Below are 24,884 nucleotides of genomic sequence, written 5' to 3'. Positions count from 1 at the left end.
TCTAGACTGCATGTGTCTGCTCACTCTGGTGTAAGGACCAAGGACTAAAGTAGAAGGGGGAGGGGGATAGTCACATGAATTCGACCACGGGTAGAGTTGGTTACCAACTTTGCGCCAAATCCTCGAGGTACCGAGCGGCTAAGACGATAAGAAACACGAATGGAGTCCTATATCACAGGGGTTACAGATACAAGGTAGCGAGCGGGCAGGGCTCATGGCAACGAGAAGGAGCGGAGCGTGGTCTCTTGCCTCCAGAACAAGTTTCCATATCCCAAGCTTGAGCATAACAAGATAGGAATGATCAACAGCCGGAGGCACGTCGGGATCACGGGCATATTCGCACCGTGCGACACGATTCCCACTCATTGAGAATTGAGGCAAAGTCGAGGCCTGAGACCCCTCCAGTGTGAACTCCGCAATGTGTGATGATGACAGCTCTCCACGACACACCCGAGCGTGGAGGTCACCAACCGGGAAACTGGCAGCGGCACGAGAACTATGAGTATGGAGTAGCGTCGTATTGGGGCTGTCCAACGGGCTGCATGTCCCACCAGACTTTATTTCCCCAGACTTCGGCCGGTGCAAGTGGCTCGATCAGGTCACTCCGTGCTTATGATCGGACTGGAGAAAGTACTATAGTCTACACAGTTGAGTACTCAGTACACCCGCCGCGAATTCTACAGTAGTATGAAGGTAAACTTGCAAAGTGTTCTGGATGTACCTGAATCACAGTCCCAAGAGAGAAGTTTCGCATCCCAACCTTAAATCGGGCGGGCTGCTCGTCCCGACCAGGGGACTCCAGCACGCGACCATGGTGCTCGACCTTTGCCGACCTAGCAAAAGACCTATCCACAATCGGTACGTGCAAGACTTTGTCCCGACTCCCGACTCCTTTGCAGTTTGCACACTTGGTGTCTTGGTCTCCACCTCATGACAAGGTTCAGCTTTTCTCCCAACCACCAGTCAGGAGTGTCGTGAAGGAGGAGAACAGCACCGACTGTCGAAATCTGCACGCCAGCCAGTAATTTGATCCCGCACAGTGGCAAGATAGGGTCTCCAGCGGCTGGCAAAGGTACTCAGCCGCCTCGATCCCGGCCAGGATTCGTCGAACCGTCATGATACTGCCCGAGTAGAGCACATGCTTACTCGCGCTGCGATCCTTGTACAGTGTACACTGATGTAATGTACTATCATAGTATCATTTCCCCCAACAGGGTTACACGTGCGAGCCACCCGGTTCAGCCCCAAAACTCTCGTTTAAACATTCGAGGGGTCGTCCGACGGCGAGTCCGTCGATTCCGATAGTCGACTCTGTAACGTACCTGTTGTCCTGCAGATGGGGAAAATCCCTAGAATTTGGAAAGAAGATTTTTGCATGGCACGCGACGGAGAGGTACCGTTGAATGGAACGCCCACAATAAAGTGGATTCCAAGCCATTTCTTCGCCTCTCTTGGGTAATGGCCCGAAGCCTTGGCGACCTTCATTGGGTCAGATCCTCTCTAGAGACTTTTTTTTCCTATGCGGCCTCCACTCACCAAGTACCCGCTCCTGTGCACTTGTCGCGCCTGTGAGGTTATCTCGCGACACACACGTTAGGGTGTTTTCCCCGCACAAACCAAAGCAGTGAAGAAGAGGTAGATGGGGGAAAAAAAGAAAAGAAAAACGAAGCGGATCGGAAAAAATTTGGGGGAAAAAAAGAGGGCTCTCGCGTATCGTAGGCCACTGATAAACTCCGGCCTCGCCGCCGCTCACTATCTCACATGTTCAACATGAAAAAAGCACTAAGCTAGCGCTCTCGAGCCTTCGAAGCCACTTGGCTCTGATAACAGAAAGGAACCTTTTCGGAAAAATCCTGCATCGTTGCTTCACGAACATCAAATCAGCGGCCATTGGCTCCTACTGATCTTCCGGCACCGTTGCTTTATTACCTCCACAGTGCCCCCAGTCGCAGCTTCCCCCGGGTCGTTCACAACCTCTCACCTTCTGTGCTCTCTCATCTCTGCCGTACAAGCTCGTACGTACTGTACTCGACGTCACTGCTCCCTCAATCCTGCAGTACTGCAGTGTTGAAAGCCGAGAGGTGTATCGCAGAAGAGGAGGGCTGTTCTGTCTCACGTGCTGAGTGCAGTGCAGATCATTCCCAAGAGGATCGTGACGCAAGTATTGCCACAGGGCAGCGACAAGGAAGATAAAAAAAGCTTCTTTGCCAAAGTGAGACGCTGGTGATCGACCAAAATGACCGAGGCCAACCGAGGAGCGGTAAATGCGACGGAGCAGCAGGATGTCGTGCATCAAGATCCGGCGTTGCAACCCGAACATCAACATCAGCACGCACACCACCATCACACGGCCTTCGCCGAGGCCGGCCGAGAGAACGAGGTGGTCTACTCGAAAGATGCAAACTTTGAGAAGTCCATCGTGCCAGAACCATCGCCCCTCGACCATGGCAGTCGAAGTCTAAACAGCTCGGCAGAGAAGGACGCCGAGGCTGGAGAGACCAGCCCGGCCCCCCGTCCTTTCTACAAGCGCGTGCTGAAGCAATGGAGACATGCGATGCATGCTGCAATTTGGATTCTCTTCACCGGGTGAGTGAGCCAGAACTGAACCTGTGCACGATCAATTGGCCCTAGCTTGTGGAGGTAGCGGCACAATCTTCTCTCTCAGAACTGATGCTCTTTGTTTCAGCTGGTGGATTACCGGTCTCGTCAAGCATCGTGACCTGGGCTGGCTGATCCCGTTCCTGTTGTATCTGGCCATCACCCTGCGCTTGATCTTCTTCTACATTCCCATCAGCATCTTCACACGGCCTGTGTACTGGCTCTGGAATAGAACGGCCACGCCAGTGGTCGCGTTCATCCCGGAGAAGTTCCGCACCCTGGCCGGAGCTACCGTGACCCTTGCCGTCATTCTGATCGGTTCCTTTGTCTCGCCCGAGTCCGAGGGTAACACCCGCGCCAATCGTGCCGTGAGCCTGTTCGGTCTCTTGGTCTTCCTGTTCGTGTTGTGGGCGACGTCGCGCAATCGCAAGAAGATCATCTGGCACACCGTCATTGTCGGAATGTTGGTGCAGTTTATCATTGCACTCTTCGTGCTCCGCACCAAGGCCGGATACGACATCTTCAACTTCATTTCCCTGCTGGCGCGCGAGCTGCTGGGCTTTGCCACAAGTGGTGTCAAGTTCCTCACCGCCGACAACTTTGTTGAAATGCAACAGCCCATCAAGCCAGGAGTGTGGTTCCTGATCAGTGTGATCCCTGCCATCATCTTCTTCGTCTCGATTGTGCAGCTGCTCTACTACTCCAGTGTCCTGCAGTGGTTTATCTCCAAGTTTGCCGTCTTCTTCTTCTGGTGCATGCGCGTGTCCGGTGCCGAGGCCGTCGTCGCTGCCGCCTCGCCTTTCATCGGACAGGGCGAGTCGGCTATGCTGATCCGCCCATTCATTGCCCATCTTACCATGGCCGAACTGCACCAGGTCATGTGCTCCGGCTTCGCTACCATCGCCGGTAGTGTGCTGATTGCGTACATCACCATGGGTGTCAACCCTCAGGCCCTGGTATCCTCCTGTGTGATGAGTATCCCCGCCTCGCTCGCATGCTCCAAGTTGCGATGGCCCGAGGAGGAGGAGAGTCTCACGGCTGGTCGTGTCGTGGTGCCGGACAATGACGAGCACCGCGCCACCAATGCTCTGCACGCCTTTGCCAACGGCGCTTGGCTCGGTCTCAAGATCGCTGCCATGATTGGCTCGACCCTGCTCTGTATCATTTCTCTCATCGCCCTGGTCAACGGTCTGCTCACATGGTGGGGTCACTTCCTCGGAATCAACGATCCTGAGCTGACCCTCGAGCTTATTCTGGGCTACCTCTGCTACCCCATCGCCTTCTTGCTGGGTGTTTCCCGCGACGGCGATCTTCTCAAGGTCGGCCAACTGATTGGACTCAAGCTGGTCTCGGTAAGTCATCAATTATTCAAAACCCCCCTCCCAAGAATTTGCGCAACCCTCTTAGACAAGATATTAACATGGCCCGCATGCAGAACGAGTTCGTTGCCTACAACGCCCTCCAAAACACCGCCGAGTATGCCGATCTATCTGATCGCTCCCGTCTGATCGCCACCTACGCGCTCTGCGGTTTCGCCAACATCGGCTCTCTGGGTAACCAGATCGGTGTCCTATCTCAAATCTCGCCCGGCCGCAGTGGCGATGTCTCCCGTGTTGCCGTCAGTGCCATGCTGACGGGTGCCATCAGTACCTTTACCAGTGCCACTATTGCCGGTCTGCTCATCACGAATGAGAAGCAGTACTTCTCTACCTCATAAGCGGAAGTATCTGATTTGGGGGTGGGGAGCGGGGGAGGGGGTCCATCTGCCTTGCACGGCTCGCAAATGGTGTGAATGCAAAACGTTTTGGTTGTTGCTCTTCCTAATTTAATCTATTCAATTCCACACTCCGCTCGGTCGGATTCGATGATGCCGCTTTTCCATGTTATTTCCAAGGTAGAATTGCGAAAAAGGACATATCGGGTGCTGTCGAGTGATGACAGCGGCAGTGGTCACTGGATTAGGTTAGTCGCTGCCTCGTCGAGGTCATTCGCTAGCCACGAACACCAGGCATATCGGCTGGAGGTGGAGGCCCATGGAGATGTCTCCTGGGAAAGTATTCCGCTACCACAGTATGTCCATTCAGCGGTGCTCAGGATCTCTTCCGTACATAGAAACGTTTCCCTGGGCACATGTCACTCGCTCGCCCAGCCATTTTGCAAAACGACACATAGTAAGAATAGAGCTTTTTACCCTGAAGAGCCAAAAATTAAAGCAGCAAAAGACCTTAGGAGCTAAAACCTAACCTATCAGTAAAACAAACACCTAGCCTGCTCGAACTGTGAAGCGGCTATTATGCACGTGCGAGACCCACTCCCAACCCGATGCCAAAAAAAAAAGACAAAACATAAGCAAAGTACAGGAGTACACCCAGTCAGCCAGACGTCATATCCCCTGGCTTGATGTCGTGGCCGACCGACGCCATGTCCTTGACCACGAATGATGCAAGCAAGAATACGAAAAGAGAGGATCCCGATTTTTATTCCTCGTCGTCGAGATCGCGGTGTCGGCTCAGCACGTGCTTTTTGAACTCGGCTTGATCGGAGTCCCAGAGCTCGGCAGCCTGGGCATTGAGCGGACTCGCGCTTTTTCAATCATATTGTCAGCCATGGACACATCACAACTCGACCTCGATCATTGACCGTGACTCATGTCCGCAAGTAACTCACTTGTTGGGCTCTCCCAGGAGACTCTGCAAGCTCACAAGGACGGTCTGAACGTTGTACACGGCACTCCACTTGTCCTTGAGGATATCCAGGCAGATCCGGCCAGAAAAGTCCACGTTGGGGTGGTAGATCGGTGTCTTGAAAAGAACGGTTGGTGGGGAGTATGGGTAATTGTTGGGGAAGTCAAAGGTGAGCTTCAGCGTCAAGCCTTCGTAGGGCGTCTCAGTTGGGCCGGTGATCGTGGCCGTCCAGGCGAGCAAGTTGCCATCGGCGTTGGGAAATGCAGAGATTCCGGGCGAAGGCGACATCATCAGTTGCATGAGCTCGGCTTGTAAACTAGACAGCAAGAATGGCGATTTAGCTTTGGAATAGCTCCCCCAGGAGGTTGTTCTTGTACGACGGGTCTACTAACCGCTTGGTCACGCTTTGTGTCTCATTGCGCTGTCCCGCGCCACTCAGCTTAGTAGTCTCGAGGCTCTCCGGCGCGGAGTTCTGTGTGTCCTCCATCGTGTAGTCCATAATGTCAGGTGGCAGGTCAGGAATTTTGAGCCGGAAGTGTAAGAGGGCGTCGTTGCGAGCCGACTGAGCACGGTCCGTTGCTTTCTGGAATGGATGACAAGTCTGAGTACTCAAATGACCCCCACTAGAAATGAGAAGAGCGCAGGTGAAGCGAGGCAGGAAAGCTAGTATGGTCGAGGAGGAGATAGCCTTGGCAAAGGTGTGGATGATTCCAGTAATCAAAATGATAGGAAAGAGAGAGTAAGAAGAGACTGTTTAGGAGTCAAATAGAGGCGAGTAATCTCTTAGGTCGTTGTTCTTTGGTCGGAGTGGGCGGCTCGGTCAAGTTTGGTTGGGTTTGTTTATTTGACTGTCCCCGGCAACGAGAGGTCCCCGCTTGTTCAAAAGACGGTCCGGACCAACAGACGAATTGCTCGTGTTTGAGCGCTTGAATTTGAGCACCGTTCGTGGACTATCGATGCCTTTCCGCTATCAATGAACATTCACCTAGAGAGAGAATTACATATACCGGGATATGAAATTGAATGAAGGCAAAAGGCTGATAGTAAAAAGCTTGAAACTCGAGAAAGGGTGAGCCTACACAAAGTAAGAGATTTGATGATCCATTCGTTTAGTAAAAGTCACTTTTCAGCCGAGGTACTAAGAGGTGCATATTTATCAAAGTCGAAGTGCTACCTCCATCAAATATGGAGTCGTTGTACGGAGTAAATTGTCTGACTTTGTTCATCAGAGTCCTGTCGGTTCTAGCTCCAAATCATGCTAGACCGTCATTGCCTCATCCTCGTGACAGAATGACACTATGGCCAGTGGACACTACGACTGGATTTATCCTACCTGTATAGTCGACTCACGTTGAACATCTTTCATAGTTCATATCTTTGCTTCGACTTGGTGAGGAAGCGAGGATCCCACTAGGACATCTACAGACAATTGCTTGATCTTCGACGATTCTTCGGCCTTGATCGTCAGGCCTGCAACTGCAGACATGATCCCGACAGAACACTAAACGACAGAGCGCTAAACCTAAAGCGGGTAAAGTGGCCCCGCGTCGCGTCTTGAAAGCTCAAATGCTTTAGTCACCGAGTCAGGAATCACGCGTTCAGGCGCTCAATAATAATACGCGTATACTACTAGCCAGTCCCAGCCCTTGCGCCGTCAAACACTCTCTGCCTCACATTACACATTCCATGTCGTGCCCGTCGCCAGTCACTCCTTTGGAATCACATCATGGGACTGGATCCATTCCTTAAGCCTCTCAAGATAATTTGACTTCTGTGAGATCTCTTTCTTTCCAATCTTCAGACCAAAAAGCCCGGCAGAGATGCAGCACTCCCAATTGGCCCCGCTGCCTAGTAATGTGCCTTTTCGCATCGTCTCTGAAACCATCGGCCAAGGAGCATATGCTTGGTGGGTCTCCCCTTTTCATGGAATCTAGACCAACATCTTTTTTTGTTGAAGACTCCTTCTGACCGAGCCTCGCTTTGGTCGTTCTCAGTATCAAAAAGGCTGCTCCGCTTGATGCCGACAACCCCGTCTTTGCTGTCAAGTACATTCACAAGGATTACGCTGCCCGTCATGGCAAGATCAGTGCCCGCCAGTTAGCACTAGAAGTGACAGTCCACCGACATGTCACCGGTCATAACAATATTATTGATTTCTATCAAACCGGCGAGGATGACACCTGGCGATGGATTGCAATGGAGTTGGCTGAAGGGGGTGACTTGTTCGACAAAATCGAGGCAGACGAGGGTGTCGGAGAAGACATTGCGCATGTGTACTTTTCCCAGCTCATCAGTGCTGTCAGCTTCATGCACTCCAAAGGCGTTGGCCACCGAGACATCAAACCTGAAAACATACTGTTGACGAGTGATGGCAATCTGAAAATTGCTGACTTTGGGCTCGCAACGCTGTTCGAGTACAAAGGGACCAAGAAGTTGTCAACGACCTTTTGTGGTAGTCCTCCCTATATTGCGCCTGAGGTGATTGCGTGCAGTACTCGGGGTCAGACAAAGGGATCAGGATATCATCCCGATCTGGTCGACATATGGTCATGTGGCATTGTCCTCTTCGTCCTCTTGGCGGGTAATACGCCTTGGGATAGCCCTACAGATGATAGTTACGAGTTTCACGAGTACATCACTACCAATGCACGACCGTCTGACGAGTTATGGCAGAAGCTTCCTGCCGCCACGCTATCTCTCCTGCGAGGCATGTTGACAGTCGATCCGAGGGGCCGCTTCTCACTGGAAGATGTGCGACGGCATCCCTGGTACACCCGATCCAACAGATACCTGTCACCAGACGGCACAAAGCTGAAAGATCCTGTCAATCTCGCCACGTCCATGTTTGAATCATTGCATATCGACTTTAGTCAGGATCCCTTTCCTCAGAAACGGCCTGGTGCGAGCCGAAGTGATCCAATGGATCTTGAGTTGAATGTGCATGGCCCAGGTTCTTTCGGAGGCATGTCCTCAACGCAGCCAGAACTGGTTGCGAACGTCATGGTGATGGATTGGCATGTACCGCATGTGGCTGGGCGATCTGGTGCAACTCAACCAATAACCAAACCATTTTCATCTCAAGATATGGAGCTCTCGGCTCATTTGGAGGACGAGCCTTCAATGTCCCAATTCTCCCAAAAGCCGACCGTGCCTCTGAGTCGCACTCAAAATGCAAAGCGCTTCCAAGATATCATTCCGCCCCGCTCACTGACTCGCTTCTATTCCGCTTGGGAGTTGAAGTTGCTGGTGCCCTTGGTCTGCGAGGCGTTTCATCGGCTGGGGGTACCCGTTCCCTCCGTGCCTGGAGTTACCTCAAGTGACGTTTCCGCTACCATTCGCGTTGTGACTAAAGATGGTCGCGGATGCCCTCTCCATGGCAAAGTCGTCATTGAGTGTGTCTCGGAAGGCCTTTTCGAATTGGAATTCTTGAAGATCAAGGGCGATCCATTGGAGTGGCGTCGATTCTTCAAGAAGGTGGCCATCCTCTGCAAGGACGCAGTCTTTAAACCGGACGAATAAAATGGTGGATCTCACTTTGAGTACTCTCTTTGACCGAGAAAAAAACGTTCACCTCAATTCTTCGCCGATAGCTTGTGTATGCGGGGGTTGACTCTCATATACACCCTGTGCGCCTAAGTCATATCTGTGTATGACTCCCTCTTGAGATCGTAAATGATAACGTACGTATTATCCATAGATAAGAATACTCGAAGCATCTAGGCCGAAGCTAGACAAATGTCTCAGTTGACGTGACTTAAGTCACCCTTTGCGAAAATGATCGACTCCTGGGCTTTGTTGAGCCTTGAATTGTGAAGGTATTTTTCCACTCTGCATCCAGCACTCACTGTATTAAGCTTTGCGTCATTGTCCATTTCGAGTGTTCCAGAACCTTGTGCGCTCGCTACTTCGAACGAGCCAAAAATTGAACACTCTCCCGCCCACGGTGACAGTCGAACATACTAGTACTCTTGATAGTGTACCTGTCGTGACCACGTGACGATAGCACGCGCAGATCGCAAGCGCAGTGAAGCAACTGAAATCCGAAGTAAGTGGCGATTGAATGTTTCTGTGCTCAATTCATTTCCACATGATAGACATTGATCGGCCCTCAATGCAGCAAATTCCTCAGCCTTACTCATGGATTCGTTGCCGGTAGAGATTTTGACCAAGATTATCGACCGTAAGGCCAGCCACCAAGTCTTCCTCACTCCGTTTTGTCCCCCGCACCAGTGGATCTGATTTGCCCTCAAATTGAGGATGATGCATCCCCCAACTAGAATATGACTGACTCCGACACTCAGTCTTAACAACGCATGAGAAGGTAAAAATACAGCTTGTTTGCAAGAAGCTTTTTCGATTGGCGCGAGACAACAATTCATGGAAACTGCACTGTTATGAGCAGTCATGGGCGGCTCGACAAGCACTTCGTTCTCAGCATGATCGAAATGCAGAGAGTCTGTTATTGAATCCCACCGCGACCTTGAGAAGTCTTGGTCAACATTCGTTACGAGATCTGATACAGCCGCCGGAGCCTTCATCGGAGCATCTCAACCCACATGGGACTCGGATCTCATCGCCAGGCGATTTGGCCCGAGCAGCCAGCCACTGGGACTCTTCAATGGAAGGAGAACAAGTGGACTGGTACTCAGAGTATGTTGCCCGCCATGGACCTATGTCCTTCTCCTGGATTCAGCAGGCTCTCAAGCCTGGAGGGGAGAGTTGGAGAAAAGATGCACACGAAATCAAGGGTATGGGGTTGCTGAAAGACTGGAGCTCGGCAAAAGAGGACAGAATAGTAGCCCCTTTGGATGATGGCACAGTCTGCATCTGGGACATTGGCCATTCTCGTCCCGCCGGTCCTCGGTCCGTCAGAGGTAGGATCCTCGGGAGAAGTGAGCCTGGGATTCTCATGAAAAGTCTTCGTCCTGCCAGAGATGGTACATCCAGCCAGTCGTCTCTTTCTTTCCTGGATCTAGGGGAAGGCGTCTCCATCGACTCATTCCAGCGGAGAGCCTACTTGGCTGTGGGCAATATTTTGAACGAGATCGATTTGGAGACGCTAAAGGTCGTATCGCAACAACGATATCCATGGTCAATCTTTGCTCTATCCCAGGAGACGGATTATTCCGTTCCACTTACACTCGCAACAACGCTCAGTTTGCAAATATACGACGGCCGGCTTTCTGCCACTGATGAAGCGGAAGCAATCAGTCTGCGGTGTGATAAGAACCCTTCATCTATGATGACCGGCTCAAGTCTTTTCGCTCGCCCAGAGTCACGCTTGTTTCAACTTCAGATGAACGGGCATTCACCATCCCGCATTCGCAGCCCAGACTCACTAGCCGGAGAGGACTATGCGCCACTGTTTCAGCCTGGACCTCTTTCTGTACTTCACCCTTCGGCTCCTCATGTCAACTCCATTATCTTAGCTGGAAGGTTTCCGAGCATTCTTTGCTACGACCGTCGGTTCTTTCCGCGCTTACACAGCACAGTCCATTCTGGGGGCCGACTGTGTAGCTTAGCTTCGGTCCCAGGGCCGAGAGTCTCCGATCTTTCTCGCACGATACGCCCTTCTTCTCATAACGTCATTGCTTGCGGCGAGTATAACGGACGAGGCTCGCTAGAGACCTACAGCCTGCAGGGAAGGTCACAAGAAGCGAGCACCGATGTCGAATCACAACTCAGACCACTGCACAAAAATCGGCAAAGTGCGGCTCGTTCAAAGCTGCTCTCGGTGGCGTCTCATGGAAACCGCATCGTCTATTCTGACTCCGAAGGCAACATCAAATGGGTCGAGCGTAATGGCCGCTCAGAAGTCCGCTCATGGAACATCAATACCTCTCAGCCTCAGATTCCTTTCTTGCGATCGGATGTATCGACCAGGCTGCAACCCTCAGGTGCGGATGAAGAAGGAGAAGGGGGCCATGATGGTAGTTTGTGGCGAGATCCGTTACAGGACAGCAGCGGCGAAGTGGCCCGTAAGATTCTTCCGACGGGTGAAAATTTGAGCGGTGACGAGTTGCTCGTATGGACCGGCGAACGCATTGGTCGGTTACGCTTCTCGATACCGGACAATGTCGAATGCGTCCTGGAAGAAGATGAGGAGGAAGGCAGTTTCATGGGGACTGAGGTTGAAAGGGGGACTCGGGAGGCTGCACGGCAGAAGCACCGCGATGAGCTTGAGAAGTCGCAACGATACGAAGACATGATGCGGCGAGCGTTGGCACGACAAGCCGACGAAGTCAGATGGATGGGCACTGATACCCTTGGTTGATTTTCCTGTGTAATCATTCGTCGTTCCGGTCGTTTTGTTCTAAATGGCCCCCGCCGATACAAACAGCAACATTCGCCATTGCTCTGCTTTCATCCCCGTTGATAAGCTTGGTTTGGCAGCCTTTTCTCCGACTCAAAGACATTCAGCTGTCGCGCAAGCGGAAAAGGTCACCGAGGTCTCCTAGAGGCCATTCTCTGCGATAACTGAAATAGCTCTGCCTGCCACAATAGTTGTCGTCCAAGCATACCTACGCCCATTCATGGATAGCAGCTGCACTTTCATAGACTCGCGGATTTTCTCAACCAGAGGCCTATATTTATGATCAACCCTTCCTCCAAACTGTGGACTGCATCGTGTTTTCCACATTGAATAATTGATAGGCTTGGTTCTCCTTTTGAGTTGACCTTCTATATGATTTGGTAGTCGGTAGCCCCGCTTGAGCAAAATGGTCGAGGGTCACTTCTCTCCAGTTGACTTGACCTCCGCTTCAATGATACCCCTTGATCGACCATTTGACATTCAGAACTTCAAATTAACTAGACCGTCAAGTCTCAGAAGACCGTTCCGGTTTTGTCGAGTTGGCTCCATCCCCGAACACCATGCCATCATAATCATGTCAACCAAAGCCCCAATTGCGCAACAAACGTGATCGGGCAGGGTATAATGTTCGATTAGGATCTTTGAAAACTCCATTATCATTGTGAGGTCGTATTCTTCACGATCTCCATCTCTACAAAAGTCGTCGGATCAATTGTGCAGTATGCGCTAAGAGTGGTACACACGAGCATCTAGAAGAAATGTCAGGACACGCAAGCTCTTGTGAAAATGAAGGAAACAAATCAGATTTGAGGCCTCTGACTGGCAGAATCTTGAGAAAGTTTCGCTCAATTATTTGGTTATCATCGGGCAGATCTTGGATGTCGGAGATGACACAACAACAAGGAACAAACTCACATTGTGTCCATTAATTCAATCGATACTTCCTCCGCCATTTGTCTCCAAAAGTCATCGCCCGCATATAAATTCGGTTCACGTTCGCTGACAGGGCCGTTGCCAGCCAGGACGCGATACGTCCCAGCAAGAAGCCTATGATTCATTCCTCGAGTTTACCAAAAGAAAACAACGCTAGGAAAACGAGAAGAATTGGAGATTCAGAGATACCTACAAATAGATAAGCTGTTTGTCAGCTTTCTTAATATTGGCCAGCTGCGCGTATGTCACCCCGGTGGATGCCTTCGCCAAGGTTGGAAAAACGCCCAAGTCACCCGCTATTTTGACTGCCATAAGCACCGCGGGCGATTGAGACATCAATTTGCGAATCGACAACGAGGTCTTTGTCGTCTTTTAGTGACGTACTGATCTGAAAAGCGTATTGATTGTATCTGCGGGCTTCTTGAGAGTGGTGTTGAGTCCAATGACCGCGTTTAGTGCCTCCAGCCGAGCTTGTTCGGTCTGGGATGATTGAAAGCCATTGACAAACACAGCGTCCAAGTTGCTGATATTCTTGACGGCTGCAGATCGTTCGTCAGTCGTGTTGGAAGGCAAGGACCTATTATTTTAATAAATCATGCGTCGATGGAAAAAGAAGTTAGCAACCCTTATCTCCAGCTGTATGGGGAAGCTCGTATTTGAGCATTGCAGTGTTCCAAGGTACTGCTTCTTCGCTACTTCACAGACCCTTATGAAGAACCGCTGGGTCTAAAATCATGATACTCAGTGCGCCTTTGCCTCGTCCGTGAAGCTGAGAGCCGGTCATGTACCTCGGGTAGCTTAGGAGCAGAAGATAGAGGATGCTAATGACATCACTGGCAGCATAGAGATCTGTGTGAGGATTGCACATCAGTCAGGCTTGGGGCAGTGAAAGTCAGAAGTTCTCAGCCTCTCCGGTTTGAAGCGGTGCTGTAGCATATCTGGCAAATAAATGCGCAACCATTCCAGGCTAGGCAGGAACGTGCCAAACCAACGGTCTCCGGCACAGATCAACTCATCAGGTGGGTAAACAATGTCGGAAGCCACGAGAATATTTTCGATCATGCTAGATATAGTCTCAACCTTCATGGCGCTCAGAGTCTCTAGGCAAATATCTTGATAATCTCTTCAGTTCGGGATTGCCTACCACCACACGAGACGATGGTCATCCTGCAAAACACCTGTGAGTTCTTCAGATGAGAAGCCTCGCGCGTTACAACAGGATGGTGATTCTGCCTGTCAATAGCTTTGATCAAAGCCCTCGTGTAATCACCGCAGGAGGACTCTTGACTGTGCTAGGCACCGACTTAAGTAGAGCCTCTCACTCGCATTCAAACCTACCTTCTTCACATTCACTCATTCCCCCACATTCACATTTCTCTCACTTTGGGCTGCTCTCAACCTCAACTCAGCTCCCCCTTCTATCAGACCCAATCTGAAATTCAACACACTTCCACAGACCAGGCAAAAAGATCATACAGATCCTTCTTGGTCTGCAAGATGATTTTGAGTGGTATGTCTTGCGAGCCTTCATCTGGAGCAAAACACGGATTCCTTTTGACTGTCATCACACTGACTGTCCATAGCTCTCTTCGTTAAAATCTCCACCGATGAAGCGGTCGAATTTCATTATAGAAGGAGAAAGTTATAATACGTATCACTCGATATTGTGAAAGCGGCTGACGAAGAAAACAGATGTCAGGTCATCTTCACACGGGCGGTTTTGAGGGGAAGTCTGTCTAGACGTGTTCCGAATGAATATGGGCACCTTTTATGGAAACCCTGACCAGGGGCTCTAAATCGGCCTGAATCTCAGCATGGGCAAGCGACGCGTGGAGCTGCGATTGAATAATCTCGATCGTGACTTGACATCGGCGCCTGTGTTTTTCACGTGGCAGAGAACGGGCCAGGCGAGTTCGTTGCATATCGGAAGACCCGCCTCATCCTGACCTTGCCTTGGATTCGATGCGAACCTTGGGTGCTAACCTGCGCATATCACGATGAGCTTGATTACTTAGGCAACGAGGCAAATGACACTTCAGCTGGAATTTTTCAACATAACATAACAACATGATAGCAGTAGAGTTCTGTCTCCTACATTCACAATTTTCTACAATTTTCGTCCTTCAATTCGAACGATCTGCGGAAATTATTACTTGACTAGTACCAAGACGACCCAGCTGACTAAGTACTATCTTTAAAAGTCACCCAATTTCATTGCTGCTCGAGTCATTAGGGGTCGATTGTCAGTATGGCCTACAAGCCCTTTGAGCCCTCTTCAATTGCCGGCAGTGGTTCGGGCTGGACACTCTTAGCTCGTCTTTCGTGCTTCGGTGCTACATTGAGGTACGATGTATCTATTGTTTATTCCTCGGACTTGAGGTATTCCTGCGATAAATTGACGTTTCAAATACGCGATTTGCATTTTCTCATCTCACGAAGGCCCAGTGAACGGTCATCTTAGTATACCCACACCGGCCTGTCATCGCAGCCGTAAGAAAACGGGCTATCGTGTCGGGTCGCGGACGGACTCCACTTGAAGATTGCCTCGTGCCGATTCACCGCCCGGCTCCTCCGCGGGGTCCGGCATCACAGGCATTTCTAATGTCCTGTCAGCGATTACCGAACAAAAGCAGAAGCGAGAAGTCTAGGGACAACACAACGGTCAATTTGCACTCGAATTTCTGCGGCACTGACACTCTCATCCGTTTGAATTTCGTGCATACTGTCTGCCTTCGATATCATTCCCAACATCTCCCGCTATATACCTGAGCGACTATCGCTATCTTGTGAGGGGCAACTTAACTACCACCAGCTTCCTCTCGATGATCCCCTCCAAAACTTATTCAATGCCGTCTACAACAGAAATTGCGCAGCAATTTGACTCAATTGAGGATACTATTGCCGCTTTCAGTGAGTCGAGAAGCAGCCCACGGGCCAGCAACAATGTCCTGTCTCTAATTGCATGTCATGTGCGACCCTCCACTCAATACTGACCTGCCATGACTCACCACAGAGAATGGCGAATTCATTATTGTTCTCGATTCGCAAGATCGAGAGAACGAAGGAGATCTGATCATTGCGGCTGAGTCTATCACTGCCGCGCAGATGGCCTTCCTCGTGCGATATACAAGGTAAGCGCCTCATCCCCACCCCCTGAACTATCAACTGCAGCCCTCGGTTCCCGTCGGACACCACTGTACACGGCCGCTTCCGGAAGAACATTGCCTTCACACAGCCATTCCACTGACAAGTCTTCTTTCGCCCCAGTGGTTTGATTTGCGCGCCTATCCCTCCAGATCTCGCAACTCGCCTCGCCTTGCCCCAAATGGTTGCCGAGAACGCCGATCCCAAGGGCACCGCCTACACTCTCACGATCGATGCCAGCGATGACTCTGTGACAACGGGTATTTCAGCCGAGGATCGTGCGCTGACCTGTCGAACTCTTGCATCCCCCGACGCCCAGGTCGACTCCTTCCGTCGACCCGGTCACATCATCCCATTGCAAGCCCGTGCAGGCGGCGTACGTGAGCGCACAGGTCATACCGAGGCTGCGGTGGAGTTCTGCCGCCTTGCGGGTAAGGCGCCCGTCGGTGTAATCGCCGAGCTTGTCGAGGCAGGTGAGATCGTCGAAGGTGTCCCCGAGATTCGCGGCAACAACGGCATGATGAGGCGCGATGGGTGCCTCCAGTTCGGTAAGAAATGGGGCATCAAGACGTGTACCATCGAGGATTTGGTGGAATATCTGGACCGGACCGAGGGCGTGAAGAATGGATACCAATAGCGATGCGCCGCCGCATGAGCTACGGACGCATGAGCTACGGATTGACTCGACAGGGGCACCCTTCGGTGTACTGTTTGAATCCCGGATCACTAGTCTTCTATCCCCACTTTTCCCCCGTATCTTTGTACAGTATTGCAGATGTGACCGGACAGTTCTAGATCAATTGACGAGATACCCTAGAGTTTGTGGTTTACACCATTCCATGGCATGGATCTGGGCAATGGACATAACCCATCAGTAATGTTTCATGTCGCCCGTGTCATCCTACCTAGCTGCTGCTATTGCATGTAGATGTAACGAGCCTCGCAAAAATGTAAGAATTGCTGATTGCGAGATAAATGTGAAAACGAATGGAATGGGTTAATTTTGGGTATCTATTTTCCATAAAATACAGTCGATAGCCATCTTTCTTTCTGACGATGCCGGGTTGTGGAGATCGTGAGGAACAGCTTCGGGGATATCGCAGAAAAATCAATCAGTCAAGGGAACGCCAGCGCGATGCAAAGAACTGAACCTCAACCCGAGGCCAGAATGAGATCCAGTAAAACTGGAAAGGAGGAAATATGAGCAGAACTCATCGCTTGAGGTGCGAGTAATCCCGCAGGATACCCTGCATGTGAGTGTTGGTTGTCTTGCCACTGCGTCGAGGTTTCTTGGTCTTCCTTTGCTCCACCTTGATGCGAGGCTTCATCACCTTGTTTTTGTTAGTCGGGAGGATGCCCGCTTTGTCCAGGGCCTCCTTGACAGCTTGAGGATCGGGAATCTTGATCTTCTCCCAAATCTGTTTGAACTCAGGATCGAAGTGCTCAATCAAAGATGGGTCATTGGCCCAGACCATCTTCGCGTGATCGTCCTTCTTGTTTCTGGTCACAAGCAGCTTCCCTTCTTTCTCCAGCTGATTGATCGTCTCTTCGACATTCAACCAGCCCTCGCGGAGTTCACGCACACTCATTCCTGCAGCAGTCTTCTGAGCCTGGAGCTTTTGTAGCAGCTGCTCGGCGTTTCGTACATTGTGTGGAGGTCGAAAGCTGAACGTGCCCTCCCCGCCAGCGCCGGCAGGATCGAAGTCGACCTTCTCATGACGCTGTAAAATACTGCGAAGTGCGTGAACATACGCGGGATCATTTGCACGATGCTGGAGTGATAGATAGGACACAATATCGGCAAACTTCAGCGGGACGGCCTTCGTCTTCATGTGCTCGATCGCGAAAAGGACCTGAGTCATGATATCTTTTCCCGTTCCCGTATTTGCTGGCTGCGAGTAGACAATGTCGGCGTCATGGCGTTTCTTCTTTAAATCGCCGATGGCTGAAGGCGTAGGCGTAGAAGATGGTCCGAGGGAACTGCTGCCGGAAACTGGAGGGTTGTTGCCCGCCACTCGCCGCTGCTGAGGCAAGCGGTTTGCCGACTCGACCACGCTTGCATTGAAGCTCTTGAGCTGTTGCTGCAGGTAGGACATGGTTTCAAGAGTTGCGAATCGCGAGTCACGCACTGTCCGAATACAAAAGAAGTTGTTGTGAAAGGAAGGGGGAGCTGCTGCGATATGGTGACAAGATACTGCGCCAGATAGCAGCCGGGCGTGAGTCACTTGGAGTTCCTGCACTCGAAGACCATAAGAGAGCTAGAACTCCATGCAAACCCAGAAGGAGGAGGAGGAAAGGATAAAGAGACAAAAGTTTAAGGGAATGGAAGAGGTTGTTGATCCTGCCTGAGGTCCAGCGCGCTGTCGCATCGGACAAGCCAAATCTGAAATGAATGATCCTCGAGCCTCCAATCACGTGAAGCCCCACTGCAAGCCGCCTTTGACGGGAGCAACCCGGAGCGCGCAAGAGCTCCGTCCTGCGTTCTCCAGCCTCATTCTCCATTTCAATTGCCCTTTTTTCCATACCGTCATCGTCGCAGGGTACTGCCAATCCGAGCACCTATCTTACTTTCGAGAGCGCGATGCCATATATTGCCTCTGAAAGTGTTGCGTGTACTCGAGGCTGAGCTGTGATTGCTACGCGCTTCAACACTCAGTCACTTCACCTCAACCTTTTCCTGTTCCGTCACAGCTCTTTCATTGGAGCAGAATTGAGCGCTCGCCTCGTCTCGCCATCACCGGGCTCCAAGCAGCCATGGCGGATACAGCGATCGCGCTGCCGTACTTGTCGACTCAGTATGCGATCCCGGAAGCAACACTGTCTGCGTTGACTCAAGCTCCAACTACGGATTTGGTCAATGAGCTCCTACAATCTATTACCAGGAAAGCACACGACTTCGACGAACTGAAGTCGGAAAAACTTCGGCTGGAGGTTGAGCTTGAAAATGCTGTACGCAGTAATGAGTCGAAAGTGAAGGTGCTGAAGTCAACGGTCGAAAAGGGTCACGCAGAGGTGGAAGAGTTGAGAAAGAAATTACACGTGTCTGGTAAGATGGCAAACAAAGTGTCCAATATCTTGTTTCGTCAGCTTTAATTTAACATATCTCAGAAACACAATGCTCGGCGCTGGAGTCCGAGATCTCCTCCCTGAAATCCTCGAGCACGTCGAACGCAAGCGAATTTACATCTCTCAAAACACGCATCTCGACACTTGAGTCTGAGAAGCGGGAAAGCCTGGCATTGCTTGAGTCGAAATCAACCGCTCACGACAAGCTGGCCGAAGAGCTTTCGAGCCAACACAAGAAAATCATCGAACTTCGCCGGGAACTCTCTACAAGCGAGCAGAACCTACAAAATGCCAATTCGGCTGCCGCCAGCTCACGCTTCCGCGAACAAAGCCTCCAGCAAGAACTTGAACTCGTCAAGAAGAACAGCGAATGGTTCGAGACGGAGCTGAAAACGAAGGCAGCCGAGCATACTAAGTTCCGGAAAGAAAAAAGTGCCCGTATCGCCGAACTTCAGCGTGCAAATGAGGATGCAGCCACCACGATCGATGCCCTGCGACGCAGTGAAAACTCTCTTAAAGCTCGATTCGATGAGACCGAGCAGCGCTATGAAGAAAGCCTCGTAACTATTGGCCAGCTGAAGGAAGCAGCTATCCAGGCTGAGGAAACCTTCCGCATTGAGCTTGAAACTGCGACTCGTCTCGCAAAGCTTCAAGAATCCTCAGCCACATCTGCGAAACAACGCGCCCAGGAATGCCAAGTCGCCCTGGAAAATGCCAAAAATGAAGCCGCCGAAGAGATCGCACGTCTGCGAGTCGAAATGGAAACGGAACACGCCGACAAGGAAGCTGCTGAAAGAAGAGTCTCAGAACTCGAGGCAACAGTTGCCCAGCTTGAGGTACAAGGATCAGTCAACCGATCGACAAGTCCTGCCCGATCTTTCAATGGAGCACTACCCTCGACTCCTGGTCGACCAGGAACGCCTGGTAGCACTTTCTCGCCCAGAATGTCTCGTACTAAGGGTACTTTGACCTTTACTCAAATGTACACGGAGTACGACAAGATGCGCACGCAACTTTCCGCAGAGCAGAGGACAAACAATGAGCTCAGATCTACGCTCGACGAAATGGTGCAGGAGCTCGAATCGACCAAGCCCGAGATCGACGACCTTCGAAGTGACCACAAGCGCCTCGAGGATGCCGTAATGGATCTTTCAGGTCTACTGGAGACCTCGGCAAAGGAACGTGATGACGCAATCAAGGAGGCTAGAAAATGGCAGGGTAAGGTTGAGGGCCTCACGCGCGAAGGTGACATTCTTCGTCAACAACTTCGTGATCTCAGCGCCGAAGTCAAGGTCCTCGTGATGGAAGTGGCTATTGTGAAGCATGGTGAAGATTACGACCGGGAGGAGCTCGAGAAGATTGCTCGAAAGGAGATCGAAGAATCTGCGGCTGAGCTCAATCCCACTGGATTATTCATCAGTCGGAATCTTGTTACGTTCAAAGACTTGCATGAACTACAGGAACAAAATTTGACTTTGCGACGAATGCTACGTGAACTCGGTGACAAAATGGAAGGTGAAGAAGCTCGTGCTCGCGATGCTGTCCATCAGCAAGAGGTCGAGGAATTGAAGGAACTGCGCATTCGTGTGCAAACATATCGTGATGAGATTGCCAACTTGGTCGCACAATCGAAAACCTACGTGAAGGAGCGAGATACTTTCCGAAGCCTACTGACTCATCGTCGGCAGACGGTGGGAGGCGACGGAGTTTTCTCTCAGTCGGTCCCCCCTGGTGCAGTGCCTGCGGGTGCCCTAAGCAGCCAGATGCAAGACGGCACCGATTATGGCGATCTTCTGCGTAAATTGCAAGCCCACTACGACACATTCCGCGAGGAGACGCTTGCGGACCATTCTTCTCTCCGACAACAGGTCAATGAGCTTTCACGCAAGAATAGCGAGTTGATGAGCGAGATCAGTCGGTCCAACAGCCAGCTTGCCGCTGCCTCACAGCGTGCTGAGCTTCTCCAGAATAACTTCGACATGCTCAAGAACGAGAATAGCGGGTTGCAAGGTCGCTATTCGACGCTTCTCGAGAATTCAAGCAAGCACGAACTCAAAGTACAACAAGCTGCTGAAGATCTCGTTGAGGCGAAGGGTTTGGTCGAAAGTCTTCAGCGCGAAAATTCCAACCTGAAAGCTGAAAAAGATCTTTGGAAGAATATCGAGAAGCGGCTGATTGATGACATTGAAAGCCTTCGCAACGAGCGTGCCCGTCTCGATTCCTTAAACGCCAATCTTCAAACATTACTCAACGAACGGGAACACACTGAGTCCGAAACCCGCCGTCGTCTGCAAAATAGCGTGGAGTCTCTCGAATCTGAGCTACAGTCCGCAAAACGAAAGCTCAATGACGAGACCGAGAACGCCAAACAAGCAGCCCTCCGCCGAGATTACGAACAGGAGCAAAGCCAGAAAAGGATCAACGACCTGGTCAGCAGTCTCGGAAGCGTTCGTGAAGAACTGGTTGCAACAAAGACCACCAGAGACCACCTGCAAGCTCGAGTCGATGAGCTTTCTGTTGAGCTCAAGAGCGCGGAAGAAAAACTTCAAGTCATCCAGGCGCGCCCTGCTGTCTCAGCCGCTCAAACCGAGCGTGAGGTAAACGCGGACGACGCTGAGATTGGTACTGGTCTCACTCGTGAACAGGAATTGCTTGTAGAGATTTCTGAGCTAAAGCGAGATCTTGATCTGGCCAAGGGCGAGTTGACGCATGCAAAGGAGCAAGCTGAAGAATACCGTGCCATTAGCCAATCAACCGAGGAGCGAATGGAAGCTGAGGCAGATACGCATGCCCAGTATCGCGAGGAGACTGATGCCTTAATCCAGGAGAAAGACAAGAAGATTCAAGATTTGGAGACGAGAATCGAAGAGATATCTGCTGAGCTTTCAGCCACGAGTACAGAACTCTCTAAACTGCGAGACGAACAAGGCGACATCACACGTCATATGGAGGAACAGAAGTCTCGATTGGAATCTGAGATCACTCGACTCAAGGATGACAACGATAGGCACATTGCTGCCGCTCAGTGTCACCAGGATGATCTGAGAGCCCAGGCTGAGATTTCTCAAAATATGCAGAAGAGCTACGAGACTGAGCTCATCAAGCATGCTGAGGCCGCCAAAACTGTCCAGGCTGTGCGGGCGGAAGCTAATCAATTGAAGCTTGATATGGCCGAATTGCGAATCCAGGCTGAGACTCACAAGAGAGACCTCGTCCAGAAAGAAGAGAGCTGGGCAGAGCAAAAGGCTCGATATGAAGGAGAGCTTGCTGAGCTGCAGAGGCGTCGGGAAGAAGTCAGTCATCAAAATTCCGTCCTCCACGGCCAGCTTGAGAGCATCACCGGGCAGATCGCCACTCTTCAGCGCGAGCGTGCCGGCGCCTCTGAGATGACAGAGCAGGAAGGTGAGCAGGCGGCTCCCGACTTGGAAGGTCTTCAAGAAGTTATCAAATATCTTCGACGTGAGAAAGAGATTGTTGAAGTGCAGTACCACCTGTCGACTCAAGAAGGCAAACGCCTTCGTCAACAACTTGATTACACTCAATCTCAGCTTGACGAGACCCGCCTCAAACTCGAGCAACAACGTCGTGCTGCCGCTGACAGCGACCATAATGCGCTGAATCACAACAAGCTCATGGAAACTTTGAATGAATTGAACCTGTTCCGCGAAAGCAGTGTCACCTTGCGCAATCAGGTCAAGGAAACCGAAGCTGCTCTGGCCGAGAAGAGCGCCCGTGTTGATGAGCTCACACAGGAAATTCAGCCCCTGGAGACCAGGATCCGTGAACTCGAGGGGACCATCGAAGCAAAGGACGGGGAACTCCAGCTGCTGCAGGCTGATCGCGACCATTACCAGAAGCGAGTACAAAATATCCTGCAAAAGTACGATCGTGTCGACCCTCAGGAAATGGAAGCGCTCAATGAGAAGTTGTCAACCTTGGAGAAAGAGCGCGACGAGGCTATTGCTGCCCGGAATGCACTTCAAACCGAAGTCGAAGAGAAGCTGCAGGCCGCGGCGCAAGCCGCGGAAACCCGCACAACCGAGCTTCGCACGAAACTCACCGATCAATTTAAAGCCCGTTCTCGAGATCTCTCTCATAAGATCTTGGCTCACAAGCAAGAAAAGGAAACATTGCAAGCCGAGCTCGATGCTACCAAAGCTGAGTTAGAGACCACCAAGTCCAAGGTCTCCGCGGCTGAAGCAATGGCGGCATCAGCGGCAACCGCTAGTTCCGCAGTCCAGTCAGCGCCAGAGGAAGGAGTTCCTGTCAATTCTACCCCAGCCTCACAATTCCCTACCGCGACTAACACTGTCGTTTCTACGGAAGACGGGCAGAAGATCAAGGAGCTGGAGACCAAGATCCAGAACTTGGAAGCTGCTCTTGCCGAGAAGGACTCACTCATTGCCGCCAAGGATGCTGAGCTCGAGTCACGACTCAAGGAACGTGCCGACAAGCTCAAAGACATCTTTAACACCAAGCTTGCTGAAATCAAGGCTAGCCATCGCCAAGAAATTGAGAAGCTCTCATCGGGCGAACGTGCTAATCCGGCGACCCCTGCTGTGGACACGGCGCAACCGGCGGCGACAACTCAATCAACAGCTCTTCCTGGCCAAGTTGGACTTAACGACGAGCAAGCTCGTGAGCTCCTGGAGAAGAACGAAACGCTTCGCAATATCTTCAGGAATAACCTACGTACGAAGATCGCACAGGCAGAGGAAAGACTCAAAGGAGAAGCCCAAAAAGCTTCCCAGATGCACGAAGAGGCAATTGCAGCCCTAAAAAGGGCACAAGATGAAGAGACTGCCGAAAAAGTCAAGGCTGCTGTGCAGCTCTCTGACAAGAAGACGGCCGCCCGGATCAGCATGCTGGAGACTCGCATGAAGACATCTCTTGCCAAAGTCGAAGTGGTGTCCAAAGCCGCCGAACAAACCCCCCAGAAGCCTGTCATTGAAGTCTGGGAGGTGGCCAAGACAGCGCGGCCGCCAGCGCCTGCCCCGAAGCCTCAACCTGCAGTGCCTGCGGTGTCTGCAGTACCTGCTGCCGCTGGTTCCCAGGTCAGCCCTGCAGTACCGACACAGGTCACCACTGGGCCTAGTCCAACTCCCGTTCTCCAGCAACAGCCTGCTCTCCAGCAACAGCCTGCTCCACAACAACAGCCTGCTCCACAACAACAGCCTGCTCCACAACAACAGCCTGCTCCACAACAACAGCCTGCTGTCCCGCCTGTCGTTCCTACGGCGGTGAACACCACGAATCAAGCGGCGCCGTCGCAGCAGGCTCCTCCGACACTTAATCCCTTCGGACAGGCGCAGCCTGGTACACCACAAGCTCAGCAGTCGCAACCATCATCATTGCCATCTAAGCCTCCGGGGACGGCGCCGGGCATGCTCCGGGCCTTGCAGTCCGGCCTCCCTGTTGCACGCGGCGGCCGAGGCGGCGGCCGTGGTGGTGGCCAGCAGAATCCACTCGGTCATGCACAATCGCAACAGGGCGAGCAGCAACAAGCTCAAGCTCAAGCGCAGACTCAGAGCCAACGAGGTTCAGGTGTCGTCCGTGGGCGAGGTGGAAGAGGTGGTCAAGGTCGCGGAGGCGCGCAGAACGGCCAGGCCGCCACCCAGGGACAATCTAGCCCTGCTGGCAATCGAGGTAGTCTGAATGTGCAGGCCCGGCAGTTCATTCCTCAAGGAAACAAGCGGACACGTGAGGACGGAGTAGATGTTCCTGCCGAAGGTGCTAATGCCGGCAAACGCATGAGAGGCGGTGGTGGCGGCCAAGGTCGTGGCGGTGGATCATCTTGAAAAGGCCGATTTTGCCTGTTTTGCCTTCTACTTTTGCGATCAAATGTACTTTTTATTTGTCTGCCAAGACACATGCCCGGCGCTTCACGTATCTCGTTCTATCCGTGGCTTCTGATATTACTTTCTTTCCTGGCTGTCACTGTTTCAGTCACGCTGCGAGTTCAGATGTTAGCTTATTCATGTTTCTTTACCATTTGTATCTAGAGAACGACCTGTTTTCGCCTTGCCTCAATTTTTTTTAAATGACATGACAAATTTATCTCCGTGCCCATGACACCACCCGCAAACCATAGACGATGTATGTAACATCACCACCGGCCAGCCGTCGTAAAGATACGCGATGGTTCA

The 24,884-nt window shown here is 51.7% G+C and overlaps 7 protein-coding genes across 7 annotated transcripts; 5 read left to right on the top strand and 2 right to left on the bottom strand.

Annotated features, from left to right (window-relative positions):
• Positions 1-2,236: 2,236 nt before the first annotated feature.
• On the top strand, positions 2,237-4,315 carry N7539_006428 (NupC/NupG family nucleoside CNT transporter; the record flags this gene model as incomplete). Its single annotated transcript, XM_056936030.1, has 3 exons — positions 2,237-2,586; positions 2,687-3,950; positions 4,034-4,315. The coding sequence occupies 3 exons, from the start codon at positions 2,237-2,239 to the stop codon at positions 4,313-4,315; spliced, it is 1,896 nt and encodes a 631-aa protein (XP_056788954.1).
• A 760-nt stretch (positions 4,316-5,075) lies between these two features.
• Positions 5,076-5,781, bottom strand: N7539_006427 (putative ubiquitin conjugating enzyme (UbcK); the record flags this gene model as incomplete). The annotated part of the gene is made up of 3 exons (XM_056936029.1): positions 5,076-5,181; positions 5,266-5,598; positions 5,675-5,781. 3 exons carry the CDS (start codon positions 5,779-5,781, stop codon positions 5,076-5,078), a joined length of 546 nt encoding a protein of 181 aa, XP_056788953.1.
• A 1,321-nt stretch (positions 5,782-7,102) lies between these two features.
• N7539_006426 (uncharacterized protein) lies at positions 7,103-8,801 on the top strand (the record flags this gene model as incomplete). The annotated part of the gene is made up of 2 exons (XM_056936028.1): positions 7,103-7,188; positions 7,277-8,801. The coding sequence occupies 2 exons, from the start codon at positions 7,103-7,105 to the stop codon at positions 8,799-8,801; spliced, it is 1,611 nt and encodes a 536-aa protein (XP_056788952.1).
• A 618-nt stretch (positions 8,802-9,419) lies between these two features.
• Positions 9,420-11,556, top strand: N7539_006425 (uncharacterized protein; the record flags this gene model as incomplete). The annotated part of the gene is made up of 2 exons (XM_056936027.1): positions 9,420-9,462; positions 9,584-11,556. The coding sequence occupies 2 exons, from the start codon at positions 9,420-9,422 to the stop codon at positions 11,554-11,556; spliced, it is 2,016 nt and encodes a 671-aa protein (XP_056788951.1).
• Positions 11,557-15,374: 3,818 nt separating this feature from the next.
• On the top strand, positions 15,375-16,309 carry N7539_006424 (3,4-dihydroxy-2-butanone-4-phosphate synthase RIB3; the record flags this gene model as incomplete). The annotated part of the gene is made up of 3 exons (XM_056936026.1): positions 15,375-15,438; positions 15,542-15,659; positions 15,796-16,309. 3 exons carry the CDS (start codon positions 15,375-15,377, stop codon positions 16,307-16,309), a joined length of 696 nt encoding a protein of 231 aa, XP_056788950.1.
• Positions 16,310-16,883: 574 nt separating this feature from the next.
• N7539_006423 (transcription factor TFIIE subunit TFA2) lies at positions 16,884-17,768 on the bottom strand (the record flags this gene model as incomplete). Its single annotated transcript, XM_056936025.1, has 1 exon — positions 16,884-17,768. One exon carries the CDS (start codon positions 17,766-17,768, stop codon positions 16,884-16,886), a length of 885 nt encoding a protein of 294 aa, XP_056788949.1.
• A 658-nt stretch (positions 17,769-18,426) lies between these two features.
• On the top strand, positions 18,427-24,536 carry N7539_006422 (putative filament-forming protein (Tpr/p270); the record flags this gene model as incomplete). The annotated part of the gene is made up of 2 exons (XM_056936024.1): positions 18,427-18,718; positions 18,781-24,536. The coding sequence occupies 2 exons, from the start codon at positions 18,427-18,429 to the stop codon at positions 24,534-24,536; spliced, it is 6,048 nt and encodes a 2,015-aa protein (XP_056788948.1).
• Between the last annotated feature and the right edge of the window lie 348 nt (positions 24,537-24,884).

The sequence above is a fragment of the Penicillium diatomitis genome (assembly GCF_028827545.1).
Source record: "Penicillium diatomitis strain IBT 30728 chromosome Unknown utg000008l_segment0_segment0, whole genome shotgun sequence".
Classification (NCBI taxonomy): domain Eukaryota; kingdom Fungi; phylum Ascomycota; class Eurotiomycetes; order Eurotiales; family Aspergillaceae; genus Penicillium; species Penicillium diatomitis.
The sequence above is the reverse complement of the archived record's forward strand: the minus strand, read 5'-3'. Positions and strand labels throughout refer to the sequence as shown.